General features: G+C 44.8%; 1 protein-coding gene across 5 annotated transcripts in view; it reads left to right on the forward strand.

Annotated features, from left to right (window-relative positions):
* Nucleotides 1–23825, forward strand: part of LOC144694903 (tetraspanin-15) — a 178375-nt gene that overhangs the window by 25776 nt on the left and 128774 nt on the right. For all 5 annotated transcript variants that reach the window (XM_078565643.1, XM_078565646.1, XM_078565645.1 and 2 more), the window contains exon 2: nt 19626–19811. In XM_078565643.1, the coding sequence (XP_078421769.1) occupies nt 19626–19811 (186 nt within the window). The remainder of the gene's footprint in view (nt 1–19625; nt 19812–23825) is intronic.

A 23825-nucleotide genomic window follows, 5' to 3' on the forward strand; every position in this document is an offset into this window, starting at 1 on the left:
GCTTTAGCAAGGAGATTGTACCATATGCCCAGTTGTCCAGCTGTTCTGCAGTCCACTAAAACACTCATTAGCTTGCAGCCTGTGCCCGAGGGGTGAAAAGTTCAGGAGCATTTGATGGCACTTTCATGCCTTTGCGTTGCTTGAGTTGGCAGGTAAGCTAGAGGCCCAACTCCAAGCATGCCCATGTGGCTGCATCTGAACTGTCTCAGCTTCGGAGGAACGATCACTTTATACAAGGTTTCTCTAATCACTTTTTTCCCCCCACCACCCCTCACGTGCTTGTGCACTACATCAGACACAGTGCAGCCCTTGACCCCCCAACCCACCTCAACCATAGTGCAGCCTTTACCCCCACAACTCACCTCAACCTTGATACCCACCCCGAAAACCCACCTCGACTGCAGTGCATCCTTTGCCCCCCCACCTCCCCCACTGCAAGTCGCCTCAACATTGGAGTCCGACGGGCGACCCTGGCAAGTGCTGTGCAACCTTACTGTGCACTCACTGAGTTTCCCTCAAAGTGAAGCCCACCAAGTGCATGCCTTATATAAGCTGTTGTGAAACACATCGGTGTGAATCGGATGATCCAGCATGGGGGGTGATGGTTTTGGCAGGCTGGGCTTATAATAGTATGTAGGTGTATTACAATGAGGTTCCTGACGTCCGACGGTGGGAAACATGGCCTACCTTTGACAGGTGGAGTGGACGATTGCAAACTGGTTTCACGATATTGTCAAACCGATATTTGGCCTTCTTGCCATATTGTTCGCTCATGCCGCCAAACACACTTGACACCAGCGGGCAGGAAAATTCCACCCATGGACGAACTATTTGGAAGGCATTTATCTGTGAGAAATAACTTGTGCTTGGAATTCAGTGTGGCACAGGAATTACACACTATTATAGTACAGATATTGTTCTGTTGTTATTATATTACAAGTATGAAATGTGATTAGCTTAGATTAAAGTCTAACTGAGCATGTACCTGTAAAATGATGCATAGTGCTGGTGTGAAGAACAAGACATTGGCTTATCCCTCAGTCAATGAAGAAAACAGGTGATGTGGCCATTTAGCTGATGCTATTTGTATGAGATTTTGTTGTGCGCAAATTGGCTGCCATTGTTTTCCACTTTACAATAGTGGATAGACTTCAAAGGAGTTTAAAAGCAAAAAACTGCGGATGCAGGAAATCCGAAACAAAAACAAAAATACCTGGAAAAACTCAGCAGGTCTGACAGCATCTGTGGAGAGGAACACAGTTAATGCTTCGAGTCCGTATGACTCTTCACCAGAACTAAGGAAAAATAGAAAAGAGGTGAAATATAAGCTGGTTTAAGGGGGGTTGGGACAGGTAGAGCTGGATAGAGGGCTAGTGATAGGTGGAGATCGCCAAAAGATGTCATAGACAAAAGGACAAAGAGGTGTTGACGGTGGTGATTATCTAAGAAATGTGTCAAAGGAGTTTAATTGGTAGTGAAGCATTTTGGAATGTCCTGAGGCCATGGAAGGTATGATAGAAAGACAAGTTCTTTCTTTCTCTGGTTCTGCAGCATCAGGCCTCAACTGGCATTACTACTCCGTAAAAACTGGCACAGTCCATCACTCAGCATAAGCTGGCACTCGTACTTCTAAGAGATTGGAGGGATTGGCTCAAGTTCTCAGATGTTGGTATCCATGAGGAATGTGCTGGACATATGATGGTCTGGCACCTAAATTATTGGTATGCATTTACATTTTAAAAACTGTGCTTCATTCCCATTTGATGAGCGTTTTTCAAAGCGAGGAACTTTTGAATCATTAGTGGCAGCAGATTGGTGAATCAGGAAAATCAAGACAGATGATGCGAGATGATTAAAAAGTAAAATATAAACATAAAACGTTTTTGGATAAATAATCTGCAAAACAAGATAATTCAGATGGAAACATTCAAAACCCAATGGGAAAGTTACTGCACTGGAGAGAGTCACTTTGATGAGCTCTAGTCTTCCCTCAACCCTAGTTTTTCTTGTATGATCTATGTGACTGACTGGCACTGGTTCCAGCAGTCGAATTGAGGGCCTGGGTTCAATAGGTGGCACGTTAACTGTTTAAAAAAAAATGTCTTTTTGAAAAGAAGAGTACAATGGGGAAGAAAGAGGATTCATTCCCATTTGCTTCAGGGAAATAAATAAGGTTTTAATAGAACCCAGTATTTTGCCTGCTGATACAAAAAGGTTTGCAGTCTGTGTAAATGAGTAAATGCCTTGTTATTGCCAGAATTGTGTGAGAAAGGGGTGAGGGTATGATGATACCATTGTTATTTTATTAAAAAAAGAGAAACTGCAGCTGTGGGACCTTGCCGAGTTGATTTGGCCTATCAGTAAATTAAAGAGAGATTTCTCCATTACTTCTGCAACTTCTCTCTTATTGCATAAATATCTCTAGCTGTCACGCTCCAGATCTTGGGGATCTGGATTAATAAAACTCCTGCTCCCATATGTGTCTTCCTGTTTTACACTTCTTAATTTCTCTGCCCAAGCAGAGATTTTCCTCCAGTATTCATTTGATTATAAAAGGTTATTGCTTCACTGTAGTTTAATGGGAGTGCTGTATGTGGAAGCTGTCTGAATTCACTCTTCGCATTTGCAGCTGATTTTTCCCAAGTATTTACAGCCCAGGTCATGGCTCACAGCAAAAGAATGTGGTTCTCACATTTCAAGGTTTCAAATCCCATTCCAGGGGTTTGAGCATATAATCTCAGCGAACACTGAGTGCAATACTGAGGGAGTGCTGCATTGTGTGAAGTGCCTACTTTATAGATGAGACATTAAACTGAGGCACCGTCTGCCCTGTAAGTGCCCCCATGACACTATTTGACAAGGAGTTGGGAAATTCTTCTGGTGTCCTGACCATTGATCAGCTCTCAACCAATACCAGATAAAACAGATTATTGGGCCATTCATCTCATTGCTGTTTGTGCGACCTTGTCATGTGCAAATTGGTGGCTTGAATTCCAAGTCCTAATAGCGCTTTGTGTGAAAGTATTTTTTGTGTTCTCTCTTCATTCCACTCATGCTAATCCTGTCTTTGTGTTTAGCTGAGGATTTACATCCTGGTTCACAGCCACTCTGGAGTAGCTCTGATAGATCAAGAAACATTGGACCTGAACTTCTACAGAGTGGCAATGATTGGCACTCTGCTCCTACTTTCTTACCTGGAAATCTTTGCAATCCTATCTCGCCCGAACTTCCGACTCAGGCCGGGTGAGAATTGTGCAGGGCAACATGCTCCTGAGGCCTTCAGTCAAGCGTTGCAGAATCAGATGGCAGGAAGCCACACCCTCTTTTTTACAGCACTAGCCCCACTGGTGTGGGTATGGTGGACAGTCGGGGTGGTGGGGTGTTGGACAGTCGGGCTCGGGAGGGGGCAGGTGGATGGACAGTTGGGGATGGTCATTTAGTCGGGGGGGCGCGTAGTTGGACAGTCTGGTGGGGTGGTCGGACAGTCGGGGGTTGGAGAGTCGTAGGTGGGGATAGGGGAAGTCGGGTGTTGGGGTGGGTCCGTCAGTTGTGGGGGATCAGACGGACTGAGTGTTCGGGCAGCTGGGGGTGCTGGAGTGGGTTAGACAGTCGGGGGCGGGTGGGGGGTATGGGGGGGTCAGACATTCAGGGGAGTGGGGAAGGGTCAGGTAGTCGGGTGGGTCGGACTGTCAGGGAAGTGTCAGGCGGTCGGGGTTGGTGGGGGGGTGGTGGTCGGACAGTCGGGAGAGGAGTGGTGGGGGTTGGAGGGGTGGGGTGGATCGGGAAGTTCGGGGAATTGGACAATCGATGGGGTGGTGAGTGTAGGGAAGTCGGTGGGTGTTGGGCAGTCAGGGTGGTGCTTGGATGATTGTGGCGTGTATTGGGCAGTCAGGTATGAGGTGTCAGGCATTGGTGGAGAGGGTTAGATAGTCTGGGGGGTGGTCGGGCTGTTGGGGTAGTGGCTGGACAGTCAGAGATGCGTGTCGGGCAGTCGGAGGTGGAGTCGGACAGTCTAGTGGAAGTCGGACAGTCGGGGAGCAAAGTTGGACGAGTAGTGGGGCAGGGGAGGGGATGGACAGTCCGGGGCTGGATGACAGACAGCCAGGGATTGAGAGTCGAGAATCAGGTCGTGGGAGGCGGGGGGGGGTTGGGGGAGCTGCTGGGCTATCAAGTCAGTCAGGGTGGTGGGGCTTATGGACAGGGGGCAGTCCCAATTCTATGGGGGGTAGTTTGGGGTGGTGGGCAGTCCCCTGCAGGTTCAGGGTTCGGGGGGGAGCTCGATGGGGGAGTGATGTGGAGTCCCCGATAGGAGTCCCTGGGGATGAGGGGTTGGTGAGGGAGGGTGTGGAGGGGGGGTTGCGTGGAGCGAGGTGGGTTCAGGAGGGTGGCGGTGTCCATGGGGCATGATGTGTGTCTGTACAATATTTATCCAGAAGCAAGAAGTGGTTTTAATTCTTCAGACTTTTGCTGGGTAACTATTGATGTAACACAGTGGGACCCATCTGCATTTTGCGATTTAAATCACATTTTTGGATGGTTCCCAGTGCAGGGCAGTTGACCAACAGAAGTTTGCACTTCCTCAGCAATTGCTGCACAATCCATACCTGGGAATTTCCAGGGTTGGCGGATTGCCCAGCTCATCTTTTGGGTTACATTGCCCTGGAGCTTGGAAGTTACGGACCATTATTTCCTGCATTCCACAGGGATTTGCACAAGTATTTGGTCCTGCTGTGTCAAATCCCATCACACATCCACAGGGATCTCACTCACTGCCAGCTCAAGGGACATCATCATTCACTCTCTCTCACACACACCTTCACCTGCCCTGCGGATCATGTCTTCATCCCTTCCAAGGGAGCACTCACCACCCACACATCCTTATCATTTGGCCTTGCAGGCGCCCTGCTTACACTATCTCCAACTGTATTCACGTAGGACAAGCTGGCACACAACAGAAGGGAGAGGTCACAAACTGGTGGAGGAATGCCCGACGCTAAGGTCCTCACAGACTTTGAAACTAGAACCATCCAGCTGGCCGGTGAGGATCTGGACCATTCCTGTGCTGACGGTGAGGTCAGTGTTGCTCAACCAAGCAAGGATCTAGAAGTACAACAGCCATGCTGTGAATCACTTCCCCAGTTCCGCAGTGCCCTGCCATGCACTAATTATCTCTCCCTGCTTTCGCAGACACAGCTGGGAAACAGCTGAGTGGGCCCACGACCTAGATACTTGACTCAAGCCCCAAGAAACCTCAGAAGAAGAATCTAATGACACTCTCACTGAAGTCCCATCACAGTGCACATCCGCACCCTTCGCCGGCCTCGGGGTCACAAGCTGCTGATCCATGGCAGGCGGCGGCAGGCACATCCCAGGATTCCGGCATTTGAAGGACTGCTGGAGACCAGAAATCTGCTGAGTCCAAGTCAGATGAGGAGCCTCTGGACTCAGTCATACCTCAATTGTTGGAGCTGCAAAGGCAAGCTTGGAGATATCAAGAAGGGATGTCCACTGCACTCCTCAGATAGCAAGACACGATGGAGGAGTCCATCCGTCTTCAGGCTGAAGTGATAGCACCGGCATGACAATGCACCGAGGTGAACACCGGTAGGATGGGCAGCTGCTGTGGAGACCTTGGTCCAGGATGTTGTTCCTGCGCTGCTGTGCGAGCTGAACTCCATCAATGATGCCATAGTTGGCCTCCAACAGTGTCAATGCGAGGCGGGGTGCAGGTCAGCTCAATCTCACTCCAGCCTCCTCTTCTCCTTAAGGGGTCAGCCAGGGGCCAGGCCCTCCAGGTCTTGGTTTCCAGGAGTGGCACATGAACCCACAACCCTCTGATTCAAAGGCGAGGGTGCTATGAACTGAGCCACAGCTGACACCTCTAGTTGCACAGCCTGGGCATGGTTGTTAATCACTTCTACATAATGTTCACTCTTGTAGATAAGCTCCCAAGAATGTCACTTTGACAATGGTGCCTTGTTCTGGTGAGCAATATTCGGGTCACTTGAATGTGAAACATTGGTCCCTGCACAAGATAAAGGCAGGTGTATCAGTCCAGGGACTCTTCCATGTGCTTTGTACAACCTTTCCAGCACACTGATGGTGAGTCTTCACAGTCACTGGACACATCAGTCATGCCTGCACCTCGATGGGGCTTATTGTTTCTGCCAGAATGTCCTGGGTCGGCGGCACAGAGGTCCGTCATGCTTTCTGTGTGCTCCCAGCACCTTTGAGATGCGGCTGGCCCCCCATCTCATCAGCATCTGTGTCCGGTGACATTGTGGTCCTGGAGGGTTCAGCTCACAAAGGTTGCCATAGGATCAGGAGAAGTTTAAAGCTTCCTCACAGCAGCTCCATGATATGACCCTGTTCACAGAGCGCAAGTGATGTGCCATCAGCCAGACAGGAGTCAGACATTCACAGAGGCTATGTGAGGATCTATGGAGTGCCCTCAATGCATGTCGTCATCATCCTCCTGGAAAGTAGGGACTATGGGCATCCACTGCATCTCCATAATCGGAGCCTTATCACAGAGGATATGTGCAATTCTATCAGCCAGACTGGAGTCAAACGTTTACAAATGCAATGTGAGGATCTATGGTGTCTCCTCACTGCATGCTATCATCATCCTCCACGAATCTAGCAGCTATGAGGACCTCCTGAGCACACCTACCTCGTCTGGCCTCATTGCCGTCATGCTTGCCATCATCCCTGTTGATGTCCTCCTCATCAGAGGAGACCTCCAGCTCCTCCATCTCCTCCCCAGCCAGCTTCTCTCCCTGTTGCAGCGGTGGGTTGTGAAAGGCACAGGAGGTGACGATGATGCATGACACCTTCAGTAGACTATATTGCAGGGCTCCAACAGACCAGTCCAGGCACTGGAACCATTCCGATGGCTTGCTCCACCAAGGTGTGAATTACAGTCTGAGTCCTGGCCACCACTTCTCTCCGGAATGCATTAAGGGGCCTTCAAACTTAACCAAGAGAGGTTCTTTGCACACCAATGTTAACCCATGCATCTCACTCTTTCATCCTGCAGAAGGAGTACATCAGGATCCTGATGTACCTTCTCTCTGCTGCAGTCTGAGGTGCCGCACAGGCATCATCAACGACATCCTCTGTGGGTAGCCCTTGTCCTCAAGGAGCCAACCCTGCAGCTCTATGGACCCTAGAAGACATAAGGGATCTGAAACCTGCTGAGAATGTAGGAGTCGTGCACACTCCTTCGGGACCATGTGCAGACCTGCAGGATGTGTTTATGGTGGTCTCACACCAGCTGAACATTCAGCGAATGGATGCCCTTACAGTTGACATAGTTGACCGCTTGTTGCCACGGAGATCTGAGTACAGTCGATGGCACCTTGTACCTGTGGGAAACCTGAGATCTGAACAAATTCCAGCGCTCTTGCTTCCTGGCTGTCCTGGTCCCGGGCGAAATGCACAAAGTTGTGTACCTTCACAAATATGGCATCAGTAACCACCTGGATGCATTTGTGTGTGGAGGTTTGCGATATCCCACAGAGGTCGCCTGCGGAGACCTGAAAGGAGCCACTGCTGTAAAAATTGAGCGCCACTATCACTTTCACGGCCACTGGCAGCGGATACCACCCATGCTGCCATGGCGCCAAATCCTGCAGCAGGTAGCAGATGTGACTGACCAGTTCCCTGGACATGTGCAGTCTTCAGCAACAGTGGTTCTCGGTAACCTGCAGGAATAACAAACACCGTCTATAGACCACTAGGCATCGACTAGCGACAGCACACTTTGGCTCTTCAGCAAATTGTGCGGGAGCCCCAGCTGCTCCTTCTTCTGGAGGGTACTGTTCCTCCCTCTCTCCAGCTAGGCTCCTCCATCAATCTCTTCTCATTTGTCTCTGCTCCCTGTAAGCCATTCAGCTAGTTCACCAGGCTCCATACTCCTGATGTACTCCTTCTGCAGGATGTAAGAGAGAGACGCGTGGGTTAGTGTGCTCAGAACCTGCCTTGGTTAAGTCTGAAGGCCCCTTTGCATCCTGGAGAGTACTGGCTACCACTTGGATGGCCAGAGTTTAGTGCGCTGCATGGCTGCCTGAAACCCCACCACCGCCCCATTCCACCTGACCAATTGGCGGCAGCTTCGCCCACTGGACTGCATGTTGTGCTCTCAGCTCAGGCGCAGGCAGGTGAGGGGAGGCTGTGGCATAGTGGTGTTGTCACTGGACTAGTATTCCAGAGACCCAGTGTAATGCCCTGGGGAACTTGGTTCAAATCCCACCATGGCAGATGGTGAGATTTGAATTCAGTAAAAACCTGGAATTAAAAGTCTGATGATGGCCACAAAACCATTGCTAATTGTCAGGAAAAAGCCATCTGGTTCACTCATGTCCTTTAGGGAAGGAAACCTGCTGTCCATACCTGGTCTAGCCTACATGTGACTCCAGCTGCACAACAATGTGGTTGACTCTTAACTGCCCTTGTTCAGAGGGCATTTAGGGATGGACAATAAATGCTGGCCTAGCCAGCAACGCCCACATCCCACGAATGAATATATTTTTAAAAAATTCTCCGAACCCACAGCGCAAGGCTGCACTGTTTGTTTGAATCATGGGGGAGAGTGGTCCAATCCGGGATGATGACATTGCAAGGGGCTGTGAACGCCTCCACTAGTGACTGCTCCATGGCCAGCTTTCTCAAGGAGATTGTACAATGCTCGCCTGAATGTGCGGTGCCTCAATCTTGAAGTTCAATGGGCAATCCTCGCAAGTGCTGCGCAACATTAGTATGCGCTCAATTCCGAGCTCCCCTCGAAGTGCAGTTCACCGGGTGCACATCTTATAAATGCTTTTGTGAAACATGTCGGTATGCAATCATGCTGGGTTACCCGGATGATCCAGTGTGGGGGAATGATTCTGGCAAGCAGGATTTATGATGATATGCACATGTATTAAAATGATGTTCCTAACGTCTGATGGCGGGAAACGGACCCCGCCATTGAAGGGTGGAGCGGATGATTGCTGACATCGTGAAACTGATTTTTGGCCTTCCTGCCATATTGTACGCTGGTGCCCACCATGACGCCGACAGGGATGGAAAATTCCAGCCCATATCAACATTTGGCTATTGCTTAGATAGGTGATTAATGGGATGTGGGATCATGGGGTTTAGAATACTGCTTGTGTGACAGATAAACATCAACATGGACTAGACGGGCCCGATGGCCTGTTTCCTTGTTGTAATTGCTGTGTGATTCCACATCCGGGGTAAAGAAAGCCTTTCGTCCTGATGATGTAACCCTTCCAGAATATCAAACCTCCATCTTCCAATGGCAACATTTGACTGTGTCTAAAATGACCTTCACTGACATATCAATTCAACTATTATTACCCGCTGTAAAAATATTCCTCTTGGTAACTATCTTATCACTTGTGCTGCACATCCCTAACCCTGTGTAATTTGTCTTTCTGCCCGAGTGTGTCTGAAGGCATTGGTCCGTTAACTATTCTTTTACTTTTCATTCATCTTAACTTCTGTGAGGCTGACCCTGAGTTCCTGCTGTGGCAGCCCTATGGTCAGGCTCAGTAACTCCTCTCAGGCAGCTCTCCTGGTGATGCCAGCTTTCCTTCTTTATAATATCTGCAAAAACAGCAACAGGCAGTAACAGGAATTCAAAGAGTGGGTTTCACCATCAAGGCGACTTGTGGGAAGGCAGCGTTTAAATCAAAAGATAAGCACTGTTTTTCCAGCCAGCAGCAGGACTAGTTTTGCAGGATATCTCAGCACAGTGAGGGATTTGTTCAAAGCAGCGTTGTTGGGTAGGTCATCACAAAGCTTTTATCTCCCCAATTTTCACTTGGCCAGCGGCTCTTCCTCCTCAGTCTCATGACCAGAACCAGTTTCATCCTTCACAAACTCAAATGGATCAGCATATTGGCTGGTGTGCTCCCAAACTGCGTAGAATATGCTGTGTGCTGAGTTGAAAGCTGCGGAGGCCGCACAATTGGTCTTAAGGCCCCTGAGCTGCAGGGTGCATTAAAGTAGCCGTGGTTCCCATTCCTGTTTGCCTCTTCTTTAAGCAGTATCTCCCAAGAGAGAAAGTTTGTGTGACCAGAGCCATACTGACATGTCAGTGTAACTCAGTCGCTAGCTCTGAGAAGATGATGGGTTTGAACCCTGCTCTGGGTTGATATTTCAGTGCTGCATTTCAGAGATCCCATCCTGTAAATGAGACTGTTCAGGGAAGTATAAATGGCCCCTTGGCACTATTCAAAAAGCAGGGCAATTCTCTCAGTGTCCTGCCCATTAATCTCTCCACAGCCAACATCGCTAAAATAGATTTCCTGGTCAGGCATCTCATTTGCTGTTTGTGTGTAAATTGGTTGCCATGTTTGCTGACATAATAACAATAACTATATTTACAAAATAATGGATTATCAATGAAGAGCTTTGTTGTGTAATAAGGGCCTATATAAATGCATTATCACAAATGGCTGCACCTCAAAATGGACTGCACCTCCAAGGAGAAAGTAACAGTTCATGCTTTGATTCATGTCTGGTAGTACATAACTTGAGTATTACTGAAGAAAGACATTTTGTCGAAGCTTTTCATCTTGCACTCATCAGGACAATGTCTTGACCAATGGCAGGGGAAGTGACAACTTTATTTGATTTGATTTTATTTGATTGGTATTCTTGTGATTGTCCTGATGAGTGCAAGACAAAAAGCTTCAACAACATTTATTTTTTCAGCAATACACCTGTATTGTATCTAATAAAATGCAAGCCCGATCTCATATCTGTGTGTGAATTGAAGAAATCAGTTTTTCTCATGGTTTTGTACCTGGAAGCTGAATCTTTACAGCTGCTTCCAGTCTTGCTTTGTTCTTAGAACCATGGAATCACGGAAATCTGTAGCATAGAAATAGAGCATTCACCCCATTGTGCCTATGCTGCCTCTTTGAAAGAGCAGTCATGCTTAGTCCTACATCCTTGCTTTTTAAGTTCCTCATCCTCAAGTAACTGTCCAACTCTTTCAAAATTATTTATGGAATCAGCTTCCAGCACCCTTTCGGGCCAAGCATTCCAGATCCCGAGAACTCCGAGTGAAAATATTTCTCTTCATCTCTCTAGATCTTTTACCATTGATTTGAAATCTGGTTATTGACTCACTCTCCAAAATGGAATAGTTCTTCTCAATCTACTCTCTCAAAATCACACACCATCTTGAAAACCTCTATTAATCACCTCTTAACCTTCTCAACTCCAAGCAGAACAGTCCCAACTTTTCCATTCACTCCTGTAACCCAAGTGCCTCATCATGATAATGTTTAGCATTTTTCGCAGGATTTCTGATCATTCTTCACTATGACTTCAACACAATCCATCCTCTGAAGGGTTGATAATCCTCACCATCTCCATGGCCTGCTGAGCATTCATTCTTAGCTTTCTAGATCGACTTGCCTTGCTTTGAAATTCTGCTCATACATTTTCGTATCAAAATCCATTTAAGTGAACTGTGCTTTTAAAGACTTGGGTGATCTTTGGTATCTCTGAAATAAAATCGAAGAGTGGTATTTCAGGATATTTTTTAAGCTAATTGCAACATCCCTGCAACCTCAGCAAGAGTTTTCTAATGGTTCTGTGCAATTTATCCTGATTTATTAATTGAACGGAAATCTTCATGTGATCTTACAGTATATTTTTCATTACAATAGTATGGTAATGAGCACAGGACATTGGTTCCCTGAATTGCTGATAATATTCAGAACCACTCTCTGCTAACAGTTCTATAGTTGATGGTAATAGATAGACGTCTTTGTTTGGTGGGGTGGCGGGTGGAGGTACTTCAAAGCTTTGAATCCACTCTTTATAGGAACTATGGCTGTATTGAAGCTTGTCTGTTTGCAGCCTGGGGGAGTGAGACCAGTACAAGATGAGGAATAGAATCTGAGTAACATAGCCTCTGAATCATTTAATAACGGAGAAACAAGAGGAGGTCATTCAGTGCCTTGAGCCTTTTTCTCCATTCGTTTATTTGATGGCTGAGCTGTACTTCAACTCTGTCTACCTGCCTTGATTCCACATCCCTTAATGTCCTGGTCTTATAAGAATCTACAAATCTCAGTTTTGAAATTTTCAATTGACCCAGCCTCAACAGCTTTTGAGGGTTAGGGAGTACCAGATTTCCACTATTTCATACATTTCTTGAATGGCCTAGCTCTCATTTAAAGCTTCTGGACTCCCCCACCAGAGGAAATAGTTTCTCTCTATCTACCCTACCAAATCCTATAAACACCTCGAAGCGTCTTAGACAGCTCGATGCGATTACCTCATCATCTTCTATATTGGAGGCTATAGAAGCCTAATCTGTGCAACCTGTTCTCATAATGTAACCCTTTTGGCCCCAGTATCATTCTGTGAATCTGTGCCGCATCCCCTGCAGAAACAGACAGAAGCCACCACAAAGGGACATTAGGGTGTTTCCATATAGATGAACCAAGATGGGCTGAGTGGTCTTCTTTGCCAATCATCCTGTGATCTTGACATAACAGAGGCCCTTGAGATACAATGGCAACAAAGCGTAGGTGGTCTGGGAAGTTATGTGAATGAGTGTTTTTATTTACAACCAAGAAAGTCTCAGAATTCCCTTCTCAACTTGATTAAAATAACTTTTTAAACAAATACCAGTGAAGTATGTAACTAGCACAGCACAAGCAGTGTCTAGGACCAGCAGTGTTTCTGTTGCTGTTGAAATGATATGACTTAAGGCATTTCATTGACATGTCAGTCATGGTTGAGGTTGGGGTGTCCCAGAGATGGAATGACAACTTCCCTCTTTTTGTCCTCATATCCATACCCAGGATAGGTACAACATGGCTCAGGTTGAGGGTAAATCTACCATTGAATTGTTGCCAAGAATGAATCTTAAATGCAACCTGTGGTGCTTTTCCAACAGCAACCATCTGTGCAATCTACTTCAGTAAAATTGACAGAACTTGCACAAGTTGTTTTTCTGTTTAAGGTGTCCCACTCTCATCTGGTTCACTAATGCCCTTTAGGGATGGAAATCTGCCATCCTTACCCAGCCTGGCCTGCAGATGACTCCAGGCCCATAGCAATGTGGTTGATTCTTAACTGCCCTCTGAAATGGCCCAGCAAGCCACTCAGTTCAAGAACAATTAGGAATGGGCAACAAATGCTGGCCTTGACAGTGATGCCCACATCCCATCAAAGGATTAAAGAAAAACTCTCACCTGGATCCAGGTCAGGATTATCTCAAATTCACCTCCTTATAATCAACAGTTACAACAAGGATAATTGAGCCATGGTGGGAAACAGGGAATGTCACTAAAATGATACCAAATGTTAGAGGTTTATAGTGTAGCTCTCAGTTCAATGGGTAACATTCTTGCCACTGAGTCAAAAGGTTGTGGATTTAAGCCCCATTCCCGGGTGGAACTGTGCCATCCTTCAGATGAGACGTTAAACTGAGGTGTTGGTCTGGACCTACATGGAAATCTAGATCCAGAGGTGAAGAGATGATATGCCCTGGTCCTGCATCATCCATTTCACAAAGGGCTCGAAATTCAAGCAGATGAAAAATCCAGCTTTCAGGACAGATTTTTACAGCAATATAAAATGGTGCACATTGGCAGTAGATTCTGCTTTGATTCGAAATGTGAATTATGGAGCCAGAAAGCAGGTAGTTTGTTTTAATGGCTGCTGTACGCGATGCTAGTTTGCTATGGTGCAATTAATGTTTTTTTCTAGTCCAATCAAACAGACGGTGTTTTGCTTTCAGACAGAGTAATTCCAGTTAGGTCTTCTAACCCCCAGTTCTGTTGAATTAGTTTGGAGTGCAACCTGAGTGCTATTGGAAAAGCACAGTGATCCTACCTATAGCCATCAGCTTCAGGAGACAGCCACTCTTTCCATTGATGGGAAATCTCGTGAGTACTGTTCTGGACAGTCAGTACACAGCACTATGGTTGTATGGGGGCAAATTCAAGCCCACCTAACAAAGTAAGCAGATCCCATACGAATAGTGCTGCAAATGTTTTCCATTTATGAGTAGCACTGCCAGATTTAGCGTTCTGAAGAGGTTTGAAAAGGAACGTTGTGCGTTCATAGGTTACTGGATCAACGTTTGGGTCCATGATAAAGTTATCACAGATTGGCTCTGGAGGGAGTGGGCTTGATTTGACAAAAGGCTTTTTCCTCACTTTGGATTTTCTTGTGTAAACTAGTACAGTTCAGTTCAACATCGCAAACGGTCCTATGGAATTGCTAGAAGGAACCTTTCTTCTCAAGTCTTCTCTGTCACTGGTAGGTTTCTTATTGGTGGGAATGTGAGGTGCAACAGGAAGACTGAAGGGGATATGCAGAAACAAAGACAAATAGGATTTTTCTTTTTTTAAAAAAGCCTCCAGCAAGAGTGAGGAGAGGCCAGCTGAGTGGAACAGCGCCCAACCAGAAATTGGTGAGAGAGCAGAAGGTTTTGTTTGCAGAATCGCAAATATGCTGTTGGGAACGCTTTGTGTCCTCAATTAAAAATACTTCTCCCAGCAGACATACAAAAATAATGGATTTTTCACAGCAAACTCTGCTTTAGAGAGAGGCACAGGACAGTTAGATGGAGAAAGCTCCTCAAGGAGAAACTGATATTGAGAAACAATCAAATGTACAAACACATCTTGTTAGCACTGTGAAGAAGCAATGAAGATTGAAATTGTATTTCCCCAAGCTATCTGTTCACTGTAATTATTTCCGATATAAAGAGGGGAAGAGGCTGAACTGCTGTCAGGGCACCTCAGCACATGCTTTGTACTCTGTGTGGTCTTGGAGATGAAAAGGAACCCTTTTCAAAAAGTGATAAACTGAATGCTGGGTACATGATATCAAAGGGCCAAGTGACAGTTGAGATACATCCCAGCCAATTTCACCATAGTTAGAGGGTCCTTGAACCAGATACAGTACACATTCCCAGAAATAAATCTTCTGATTTAAACTTCACATCCTTGTGTTCAAATGCTCCTTTGTATCTCGATCCTTCTCCGGTTCTCTAACCTTCTGCAATCTCTGTGCTACTCCAATTCTGGCCTCTTGCGCATACCTGACTTCCTTCGCCCCACAAATGTTTGAATGTGCCTACTCTTGTTACATTTTATTAACTTTGCTGATTGTGGTTAAAACGCTGGTGCAGTAGGGTTTCCGACACACTCTCAGTGGCAGAGCGAGAACGACTCCAAGTAAGTTTCCACCCATACACTTTGCCATGGCATATTTTTGAACCAGGAGGTCAAATGCCTGATATATTTTGATCATTGTGGGTGTTTCAATACGGAGTAAGCTTCCAAAGTTGAAAAGAGTTTCCAATAACAGTTGTCCCAGTTACCACAGTGGGTCAAGGTGTCATGTGGCAGTAACTCATACAAAACAGCACTGATTGGATTACCGGTCTGTACTGAATTAACTGATCAGAGGCAGGACATGGAAATGTAGTAAACAATGAGGAATAGGCAGACAGGGCAGACGCATGACAGATGGAATTTAACACAAAAGTGTGAGGTTATACATTTTGGTAGGGAGAATGAGAAAAGATTATGAACTAAGTAATACAATTTTACAGGGGGTCTATAGGAAAGGAGAGACCTGTGTACTTGTGTACACACACATATCTTTGAAGTTGAGAAGACTGTTCAGTAAAAGGTCTCATTGGCTTTATTAAGGTAGAAAAGCAAAAAAATTATGCTGAACACTTTGTAAGACACTGGCTAGGCCTCAGCTAATTCTGGACCCCACACTTTAGAAAGCTTTCAAGGCCTGAGAGAGGGTGCAGAAACGATTTATTCGAATTGTGCCAGTGATGAGGGACTTCAGATCTTTGGATAGTCTGGAGAGGCAGAGGATGTTTTCCTTAGAACAGAGAGGTTAAGGGGAAATTTAACTGAAGTATTCAAAATCATGAACAGTTTTAATAAATAATGAGAAACTGCAGAGTCAGTAACTAGAAAACACAGATTTACAGTGATTGACAAAAGAGCCGGAGGTGACATGAGGAAAATGTTTTATTTTTATGCAGTGACTTGTTGGGATCTGGAATGCACTGCCTGAAAGAGTTGTGTAAGTAGATTCAATAGTGACTTTCAAATATATATACATACACTTAAAGGGAAACATTAGCAAGAAAGAACAGGGGCATTAGGACTGGTTGGGTAACTCTACCAAAGAGCCAGAACAGGCATGAAGGGTCGAATGTCATCCTTCTGTGCTGTATCATTCCATGAACCTGGTGAATTAAATGTTTGTCCCTTGGAAAGGAAAAATACAGTCAACTTTCCTGTTCTTGACCTCCTCCAAAGACCCATTTGGACAATGAGGAAGACTAGGATTGTGTTTGCTTACAGTTTGAAAAAACTTCTCGCTATCTAAGGTCACACAGAAGGAGGTATTGGAGCTATCAGGGATTAATAGAAGCAAGAATTCACACCTTCAGTAGATAGGAGAAAATGAGAAAAACACAATTATAATGGAGAATATCATAAGAATAATTGGAGACACAGAGAGAGAGGTCACTGTGTGGACTCTCAATTACCCAGCTTGAAAGCAGTGCAAATGAGACTTGCACAGATAAAAGTCTCTGTGGTTGGCACTTGTTAGTTCTGATTTGCCCCTAACAGTACAGCTTTTATGTCTTAGTTTGGAAGTTTGGAAGTTTATAGATGAGTTCAGAACTAATCAGGCTAATTTCTTTTTCACTCCTTGCGCACAAATGACTCTTAATGAGCATGACGGATGCCAAGCAAAATGTGAACAATAAACATCTGAATCCAAAAAAACCCGAATGGCCCTGTGCAGGGAAAGGTGAAGCATCGACTAGGATAGTTTGTGCATCATGAAGTGTTTGCAAGAGGTGTTTTTTTTAATGGGGAATGATTGTACTCAATTGAACTGCATGGAGGTGGTGTAGTGAGTAATTAGGCCAACTCATATAGGAATTTTTATGGGGAATCCTCCCTCAGCAAACTAAATATTTTTCTGTTTGTCACCTTTTTGAGACTTTCAAGTGAAGAGGGCAGCTGATGTCTTCTGGCCAGCCCCTGGCATTGGAGCTGTAAAGACAGTGTTCCAGAGTCACTTAGTTTCTCAGCTGGCCTCTCAGGCTTCCCTTCTGACACCTCTAGAAACATTAGGGGCTTATCTTAGTCTAATCATCCATTTGTGAAAACCAATGGCATCTGGAGCATCACTGCTTTTACACCCTCTGTTGAAGTGATATAGGGCAGTGTGGCAATCCAACATTTCACTCAATCCTATAGCCAGTCACCAGGTGATTTAGTTTGAAAGTGCCTCCTTTGTGTTTGGAAATCGAGGACTAGCCACGTGCCGGCTGCCTGCGAAAATATTATAACCAGTTTTTGTGTGTCTCGGTGTGACAGAATTGCAATATTTTGCACCAGCAAACTGCTCTTTTGTTCAGCAGCTTCAATAAATAGTAATATTTGAAGAGTTTAGTCACATATACAGTCTTGCATTCTGAACTGTGGGCACAGTTCAAGGTAGAATCAGTAGATAGTAAGAACAAATAGCATGAATCCTAACAACAACATTTTTGTTATTAAATATTATAAATATTATCAAAAGGATATAGAGGAGTTGGAGAAGGTGAAGAACAGATTTCGAGGATGATATCAGAACTGAGAAGTTATACCTATCAAGAAAAGCTGAACAAGTTGGGGCATTTTTCTCTAGTAAAAACTTGAGAGATGGCCTGATAGTGGTCTTTAAAGTTATGAAAGGTTTTGATAGGGTAAAAGTAAAGAAGATATTCCCAATTGTGGGGAAGGCCAAAACTAGGGGCCTTAAATATAAGATTTTCACTAATAAACCCAATCGCGAATGCAGGAGGAACATTCTTACCCAGAGAGTCGTTCAAATCTGACACGAGCTACCACAGGGAGTAGTTAAGGTGAATAGCAGAGATGAATTTAATCTAGCCAACTACATGAGGGAGAAAGGAATAGAAGGTTATGCTGATTGCATGAGACGAATTAGAGTGAAAGGAGGCTTTTGTGGAACATAAGTACCAAAATGGACCAGTAGGGAAGAATGGCGTGTTTCTGTACTGTAATACTATGAAATTCTGTGTTATGGTCTGTAACTTTTACTGATTATCAATCACGACTCGCTTGTGGATTCAATACTTTTCTTGATTACATTGCTGTGCAGTTTTAAAAGAAAAGTGCCCATGAAAATCAGAGCATGTAACAGGGTTGGATGCGAGCCCCTCCTTATGGCCTTGGTATTGTGACCTGTAAATCACTTTTCTTGTTTGAAATAGACGGGGACAAAAGAAACGCTTTTCATTTACTTTATTTTTGTGCTCCTCAAGGAGGGCTTTTTATTTCTGCTGAACAAAGACTTTCCATTTGCTCAAGGACTCACATGTAACGTGAAAATAAAGGCCAAGTAGTGGAAATCTGCAATAAAATAACAGAAAGTACTGTAAAACACTCAGCAGTTCTGGCCACGTCTACGGAGAGAGAAATAGAGTTAACTCAGGCAATAACCTTTCATCAGATCTGGAAGAAATTCAAAATATAGCAGCTCTTAAGCATTCCCCAGTTGCCAGATTTTCCATGCTTCCTTTTCTCTCTACTCTTCTGTTGTAACTATTTACAGCTTGCTAAGTCTCATCTTTTGTTTCTTATCCCCGTACATCCCCTTATGTCTTGCACTATTGTTCCTTATGTCATGTACTCCACTCTATCAGAGACCTTCCCCTTTGTTCTTAAAATCTGCTAAGTTTCAAACTCTTTTGAGTTCTGATGGAAAGCTGTCAACCTAAAGTGTTAACTCTGTATCTCTTTGCACAGATACTGTCTAGCCTGATAGTTTGGTTAAGTACAGAGTCAACTCATTTCCCTTTGCCTATTTGTTCTCAGAGCGACATAGGAACAGGAGGAGGCCATTCAGGCTGTTTTGCCATTCATTCTCACTTCTGAGTCAGAAGGTTTTGGACTCCAGTTCTACCCCAGGACTTTACCACATACAGCTGAGGTTGCTGAGGGACCACTGGATATTTGGATGAGATGTTAGAGCCAGGCCCCATGTCACATCTGAAGCAGGATCGCAAGTCCTCCCAGGCCTCAATTCTATGTGTTTTCTGAATAATTTCAATGTATGATTGGGCAGACAACTATTTTGGCAACAAAATGGGGCAGAAGACGCTTGTGGTGGTTTTGGTACCTAATCTTGATCCCCTCAATTGCCGTGGGTTTTTTTTACTTTTTCTATGATCTGCCTGCCAAGCCCTCGTTTACATGTATTATAATGAGGGCTTAAGACCCTCTAGCTTTGAGCTGCCTGCTGTTCCACTTTGTTCTGCACTCCAGATGTGCGGAAGTGAAGAATTTGTGAGCTTGATGAGTGTGGAGAGATTCAGCAACTGTGAACGACCTATTGCAGGAGTGCACAGCCATCATCCAGCGCAATGCAATCCTCATGGTTCATTTTTCAAGGGAACATCTCCTGCAGCATTCATGTGGGTCTGCAGGAAAAATCTTCCCGTGAAGCCAGTTGGAATGGATTTTAGATTTTCCCTGGTAATGGTTGCCGTGATTGTAATAATTTTTATTATGTTTTTGCAGCTCTTGGGACTGCTCATCTTGTGTATTGGCATTTATGCAGAAGTGGAAAGGCAGCAGAATAAGACGATGGACAGCCTCTTTCTTGCTCCAGCCATCATCCTGTTGCTGCTGGGCTTGAGCATGTTCGCAGTCTCCTTTGCTGGCATGGTCGGAGCTCTCCGAGACAACCGACTGCTGCTTAAAGTGGTGAGCTCCATATTCAAAAACTAAATACTTTTTGCCATCATAAATCTACCAGGTAAAGGTTAAAAGGCACCAAACTTTGCTGGGTGTCTCCAGACAGCTGGTTTCCAAAAACCAATTCCTGCCAGCCTTTCTCAAGTAGTTCTTGCAAGAGAGGGGAACAATCAGGAGTGAGTCAAGGCACTGATCAGGAGGGCAGGAAGCAAGGGAGTGACCTGGAGGAGAGTGGGGGGGTGAGGCAATGATAAGGAATGGGGTGGGCGGACAGAGTGATCGGGTGGAGGGTGCAAAGAAGTGATCGGGAGGGAGGAGCAGAGCAGGCAGTGATGAGAGGGAGTTTCAAGGCATTGGTTAGGAGCGGGGAGAGCAGCGGTGAGAAGCAGTTTATGGCTTTTGGTTTGGATTGCCGCCATGGTTTAGCTTGTCGCCCTTTACTTGTATGGTCTTCTGGCTTGACAAGGTTTCACTTACCCTCGGAATGACTTGGAGATAGTCAGTATTTAGTTATCTTAAAGCTGTTTATTGACACTATTTACATTGAAGGTCTCTGGTAAGTACATTGTCCTCTGGACACAGACTGTTCTGTGTCTTGCTCCCATGAAGTTTCTTGGTCATCTGACCCTGATTTCATGCTTACATCATCATTAACATCATTGTCTAATTAACATAACCATTAACCTTTTACAGTTTTAACCTGAACAGCAGAGAAATCTCTCTCCTGGATGCAGCACCGTCAAAATTCCAGGCTGAGAAATTCAAGCCCTGAATACAAAGCAAGATTCAACCTGCTAGACAGGATTGGATTAATATGGGTTTGCAGGGAGGATATGGAAGTATAGTGAAAGGTAAACCCCTCAGGTCACTTTACAAATGATTAATTTGAAAGAATGCAAACTCGATTCACAAGTGTTACCAGAAAGAACGTCTTTACTCAAAAAGTGATCATATTTGGACCAATCTGCCAGACTATGGAGGTAAAAACTTTAGGGGTTTAAAAGTGCAGTTCGATACCAGGCTGAGAGAGTTCATGTGCAAGAGGTGAGCTGTATTACCTTGTATGGGTTAATTCCAGCTATTTCTCATTGGCAGCAGCAGGAACACGTCTGATATTGTGTGGGCCTAGTTTTAATTTAAAGTAGCTTGTCAATCACGTTGGCATACTGCTTGCTCTTGAGGATGTTTTCTGTTTGCTGTGTAAATAGCATCTACTTGTGAATCTTTTTATCTTAGTACCAAGCAATTCAAGGGCATGTTTATGTGTTTGTATTGCACTCAGTAGATGAGTCTGCCAAGGTTAATTATAACCCTTATCTCTTCATTGTGCTTTAGTGGGATGGAACAAGGCCCACAACCCTCCTCCTGTGTGCCCTTTACATTTCAACAATAGCTTGGCAGATAATAATTCTGTCTTTCCATTTACATGTTGGCACCAGGCCAACTTCAGTACTCTTGATGGGTGAATGTGGACGTAGACTAGTAATTTTATTGAAATAAGTGCAGGTGACGACCCTGTAGGTTTTTGAGGATTAAAACCTTTCAGAAGTAGCTGTTATAATTTCCTGCCAGTCCACGGTTAATTATTTTTTGATGCATTGAACAATCTAAATTATTTGAAGTGTTACAAAAGAGTCGATCCTCCTATCAGTGATATTCCAGTCATGGAAATGAAATCTGCCGGAATGTGACCAGTCCTTACTATAGCTGCATTATCTATGTATCCCAACATACTTCATAAACCTTTTGGTCACCCTTCAAATTTTCCTTCTTTTTCCGACACGGGAGTGCAGTCCGCAGATATTAGGAACCTTTTTGAACGCTTGTTCAAGTGGTCATTCCTAATTGATCCTAAACTTTTGGGACCAGCAGAATATTCAATCATGAGAATATAATGAGCACATCTGGTCCTGCTGCCCTACCTTTTTGGAGGGATCACTGAACAAGCATTAGAAGCAGGAACCCTGTCTGATTTAGCTCAGGATCACTTGCAGTGCCCGCACTGCCAAACTGGCTGAGATCAAGCACCTCAACACAGACAGAGACTCACAAAGCTGGCACCTTTGAGTCTCTTACACTGTTTCCACCAAGTGAGACATCAGAAGAAGTTAGCTCCTGTAAATCCAAATAGATTGAAAGGAGTCTGTAGGATTTGCTACAAAAACTAGCCATGCATGCTAGATTTCTCAATGTTAATGTTCCGGAGGAGAACTACACTCACTTTCTCTCCAACAAACAGCAACTTGCATTTATGTAGCACCTTTAATGCAGTAAAACATTTCACAGGAGCCACGTAAAGATGGGTGACTTGGTCAAAGATACATGTTTTAAGGTACATCTTAAAGAAGGAGGTAGAGAGGTGGACAGGTTTAAGGAAGGAATTCCAGAGCTTATGGCCTGTAGCTGAAGGCATGGCCACCAAAGCTGAAGTATTAAAATCAGTCCAGAATTAGAGGGATGCAGAGATCCCAAAGGGTTGAAGGGCTGGAGAAGCTTACAGGAAGAGGTAAGGCTTTGAAAACAAGGATAAGAATTTTAAAACTCCCAAAGTTGAGTGTCCTTGTGTGCCCTGAACAGAACGTTGCTGCAGGAACTATCAAGAAAAGTGTTAACCATTCCCATGTATACAGAATAAATCATATTTGATCCTTTCTAACTTGTTCCAGTGACCCCTTGAGTAATGAATGGAATATTGCACTGTTGTTGAGTTACCTCATTCCTAAGCGAAAAGCATCAAAACAATTTCTTGTTTTTCATCTCCCTCTTCCCAAAACTCACCTGTGAATATATCATGATAAGTGAAAGACCGCACGGCATTATTTCAAAGGGGAATATCCTCTGGTGTCCTGGCCAATTTTTATCTCGCAACCAAATTATCATTATCAAATTACCACGTGTGGGATCTTGCTGTGTGCTAATTGGCTGCTGTATTTTCTACATGACAACGTGACTACAACTCAAAAGTATTTCATCGACTTTGAAGGCCTTTGCAATATCCTGAGGTCATGAAAGATGCTATAGAAGTACAAGTCTTTCGCCCTCTATTTGAAATATTCATTGTGGAATAGATATTGAGCATAATGGAGCACTTGATTTATCTAGAGAAGTGGAACTGTGTTTTAGGATGCCAAGATGCCGGATGTATTTATTAGGGTTTGATATTTAGTGAGGTTGGAAGGGCCAGAGTTGTTGTTCCTCAGAGCACTTGTACACCTCCCTGAGTCTCTGTACTGGCTCATTGATCAGCAGAGTCATACCAACCAACGATGATACTTGATCTGTGCCCTCTGTTCCACAAATTTTATCTCCTTTTCCTCTTCCTTAACATTATCATGGACACATGTTGCCCTTCAGAACCTCACCCAATTCTTTCTCTGTGAACCTAGACAACAGGTTATTTCCATGGTCCACAAATATGTTCTTGCAGCATGGATCTCAATAGAGAGAGATTCAAGTCAGGTTTTTCCTTCTAACCAAGGAGCTTTGAGGCCAATTGTAGTGCTTTACAGCCACACCAACCCAGCGTAATCAGTGGTGTCAACCTTAGCTCAAGCATAGCATCCCTGTTGTGTCAGAAAGTGTTAGCAAGCCCCAATTCAAGACATGGCATTGTATTTATAGCTGATTGTCATTTCCAGAATTTCACTGGCCATGACACACTTTGGAATGTTCTGCAGATGTGAAAGGTGCAATATAGTTGCAAGCTCTTTCTTTCTAACTCAGCAAAGACTAGGGCTGAACTTGGACTATTCTTGGCCTGTGTGGCTCAACATGCTCACTGATGAGGTGTGAGGAAACTAACAAATTCTTTGAATAACTTGAGGACGATGAACAGTTAGTGGGCTGCAGACACTGAAACCACTGTTCCCAGCCAGAATAGGGATGGCTGGATAATCTCCCTGTCAATCACACCAGGAAGACTTTACTGCACAATGACTTCACTGAACATCCACTGTCCACCCAGCTAACTTGCACACAACTTTTGAGTGTGTGCAGCAAATAAGTACAGAATACACATGAGTA

Source organism: Cetorhinus maximus, chromosome 20 (genome assembly GCF_964194155.1).
Source record: "Cetorhinus maximus chromosome 20, sCetMax3.hap1.1, whole genome shotgun sequence".
NCBI classification, from domain to species: Eukaryota; Metazoa; Chordata; class Chondrichthyes; order Lamniformes; family Cetorhinidae; genus Cetorhinus; species Cetorhinus maximus.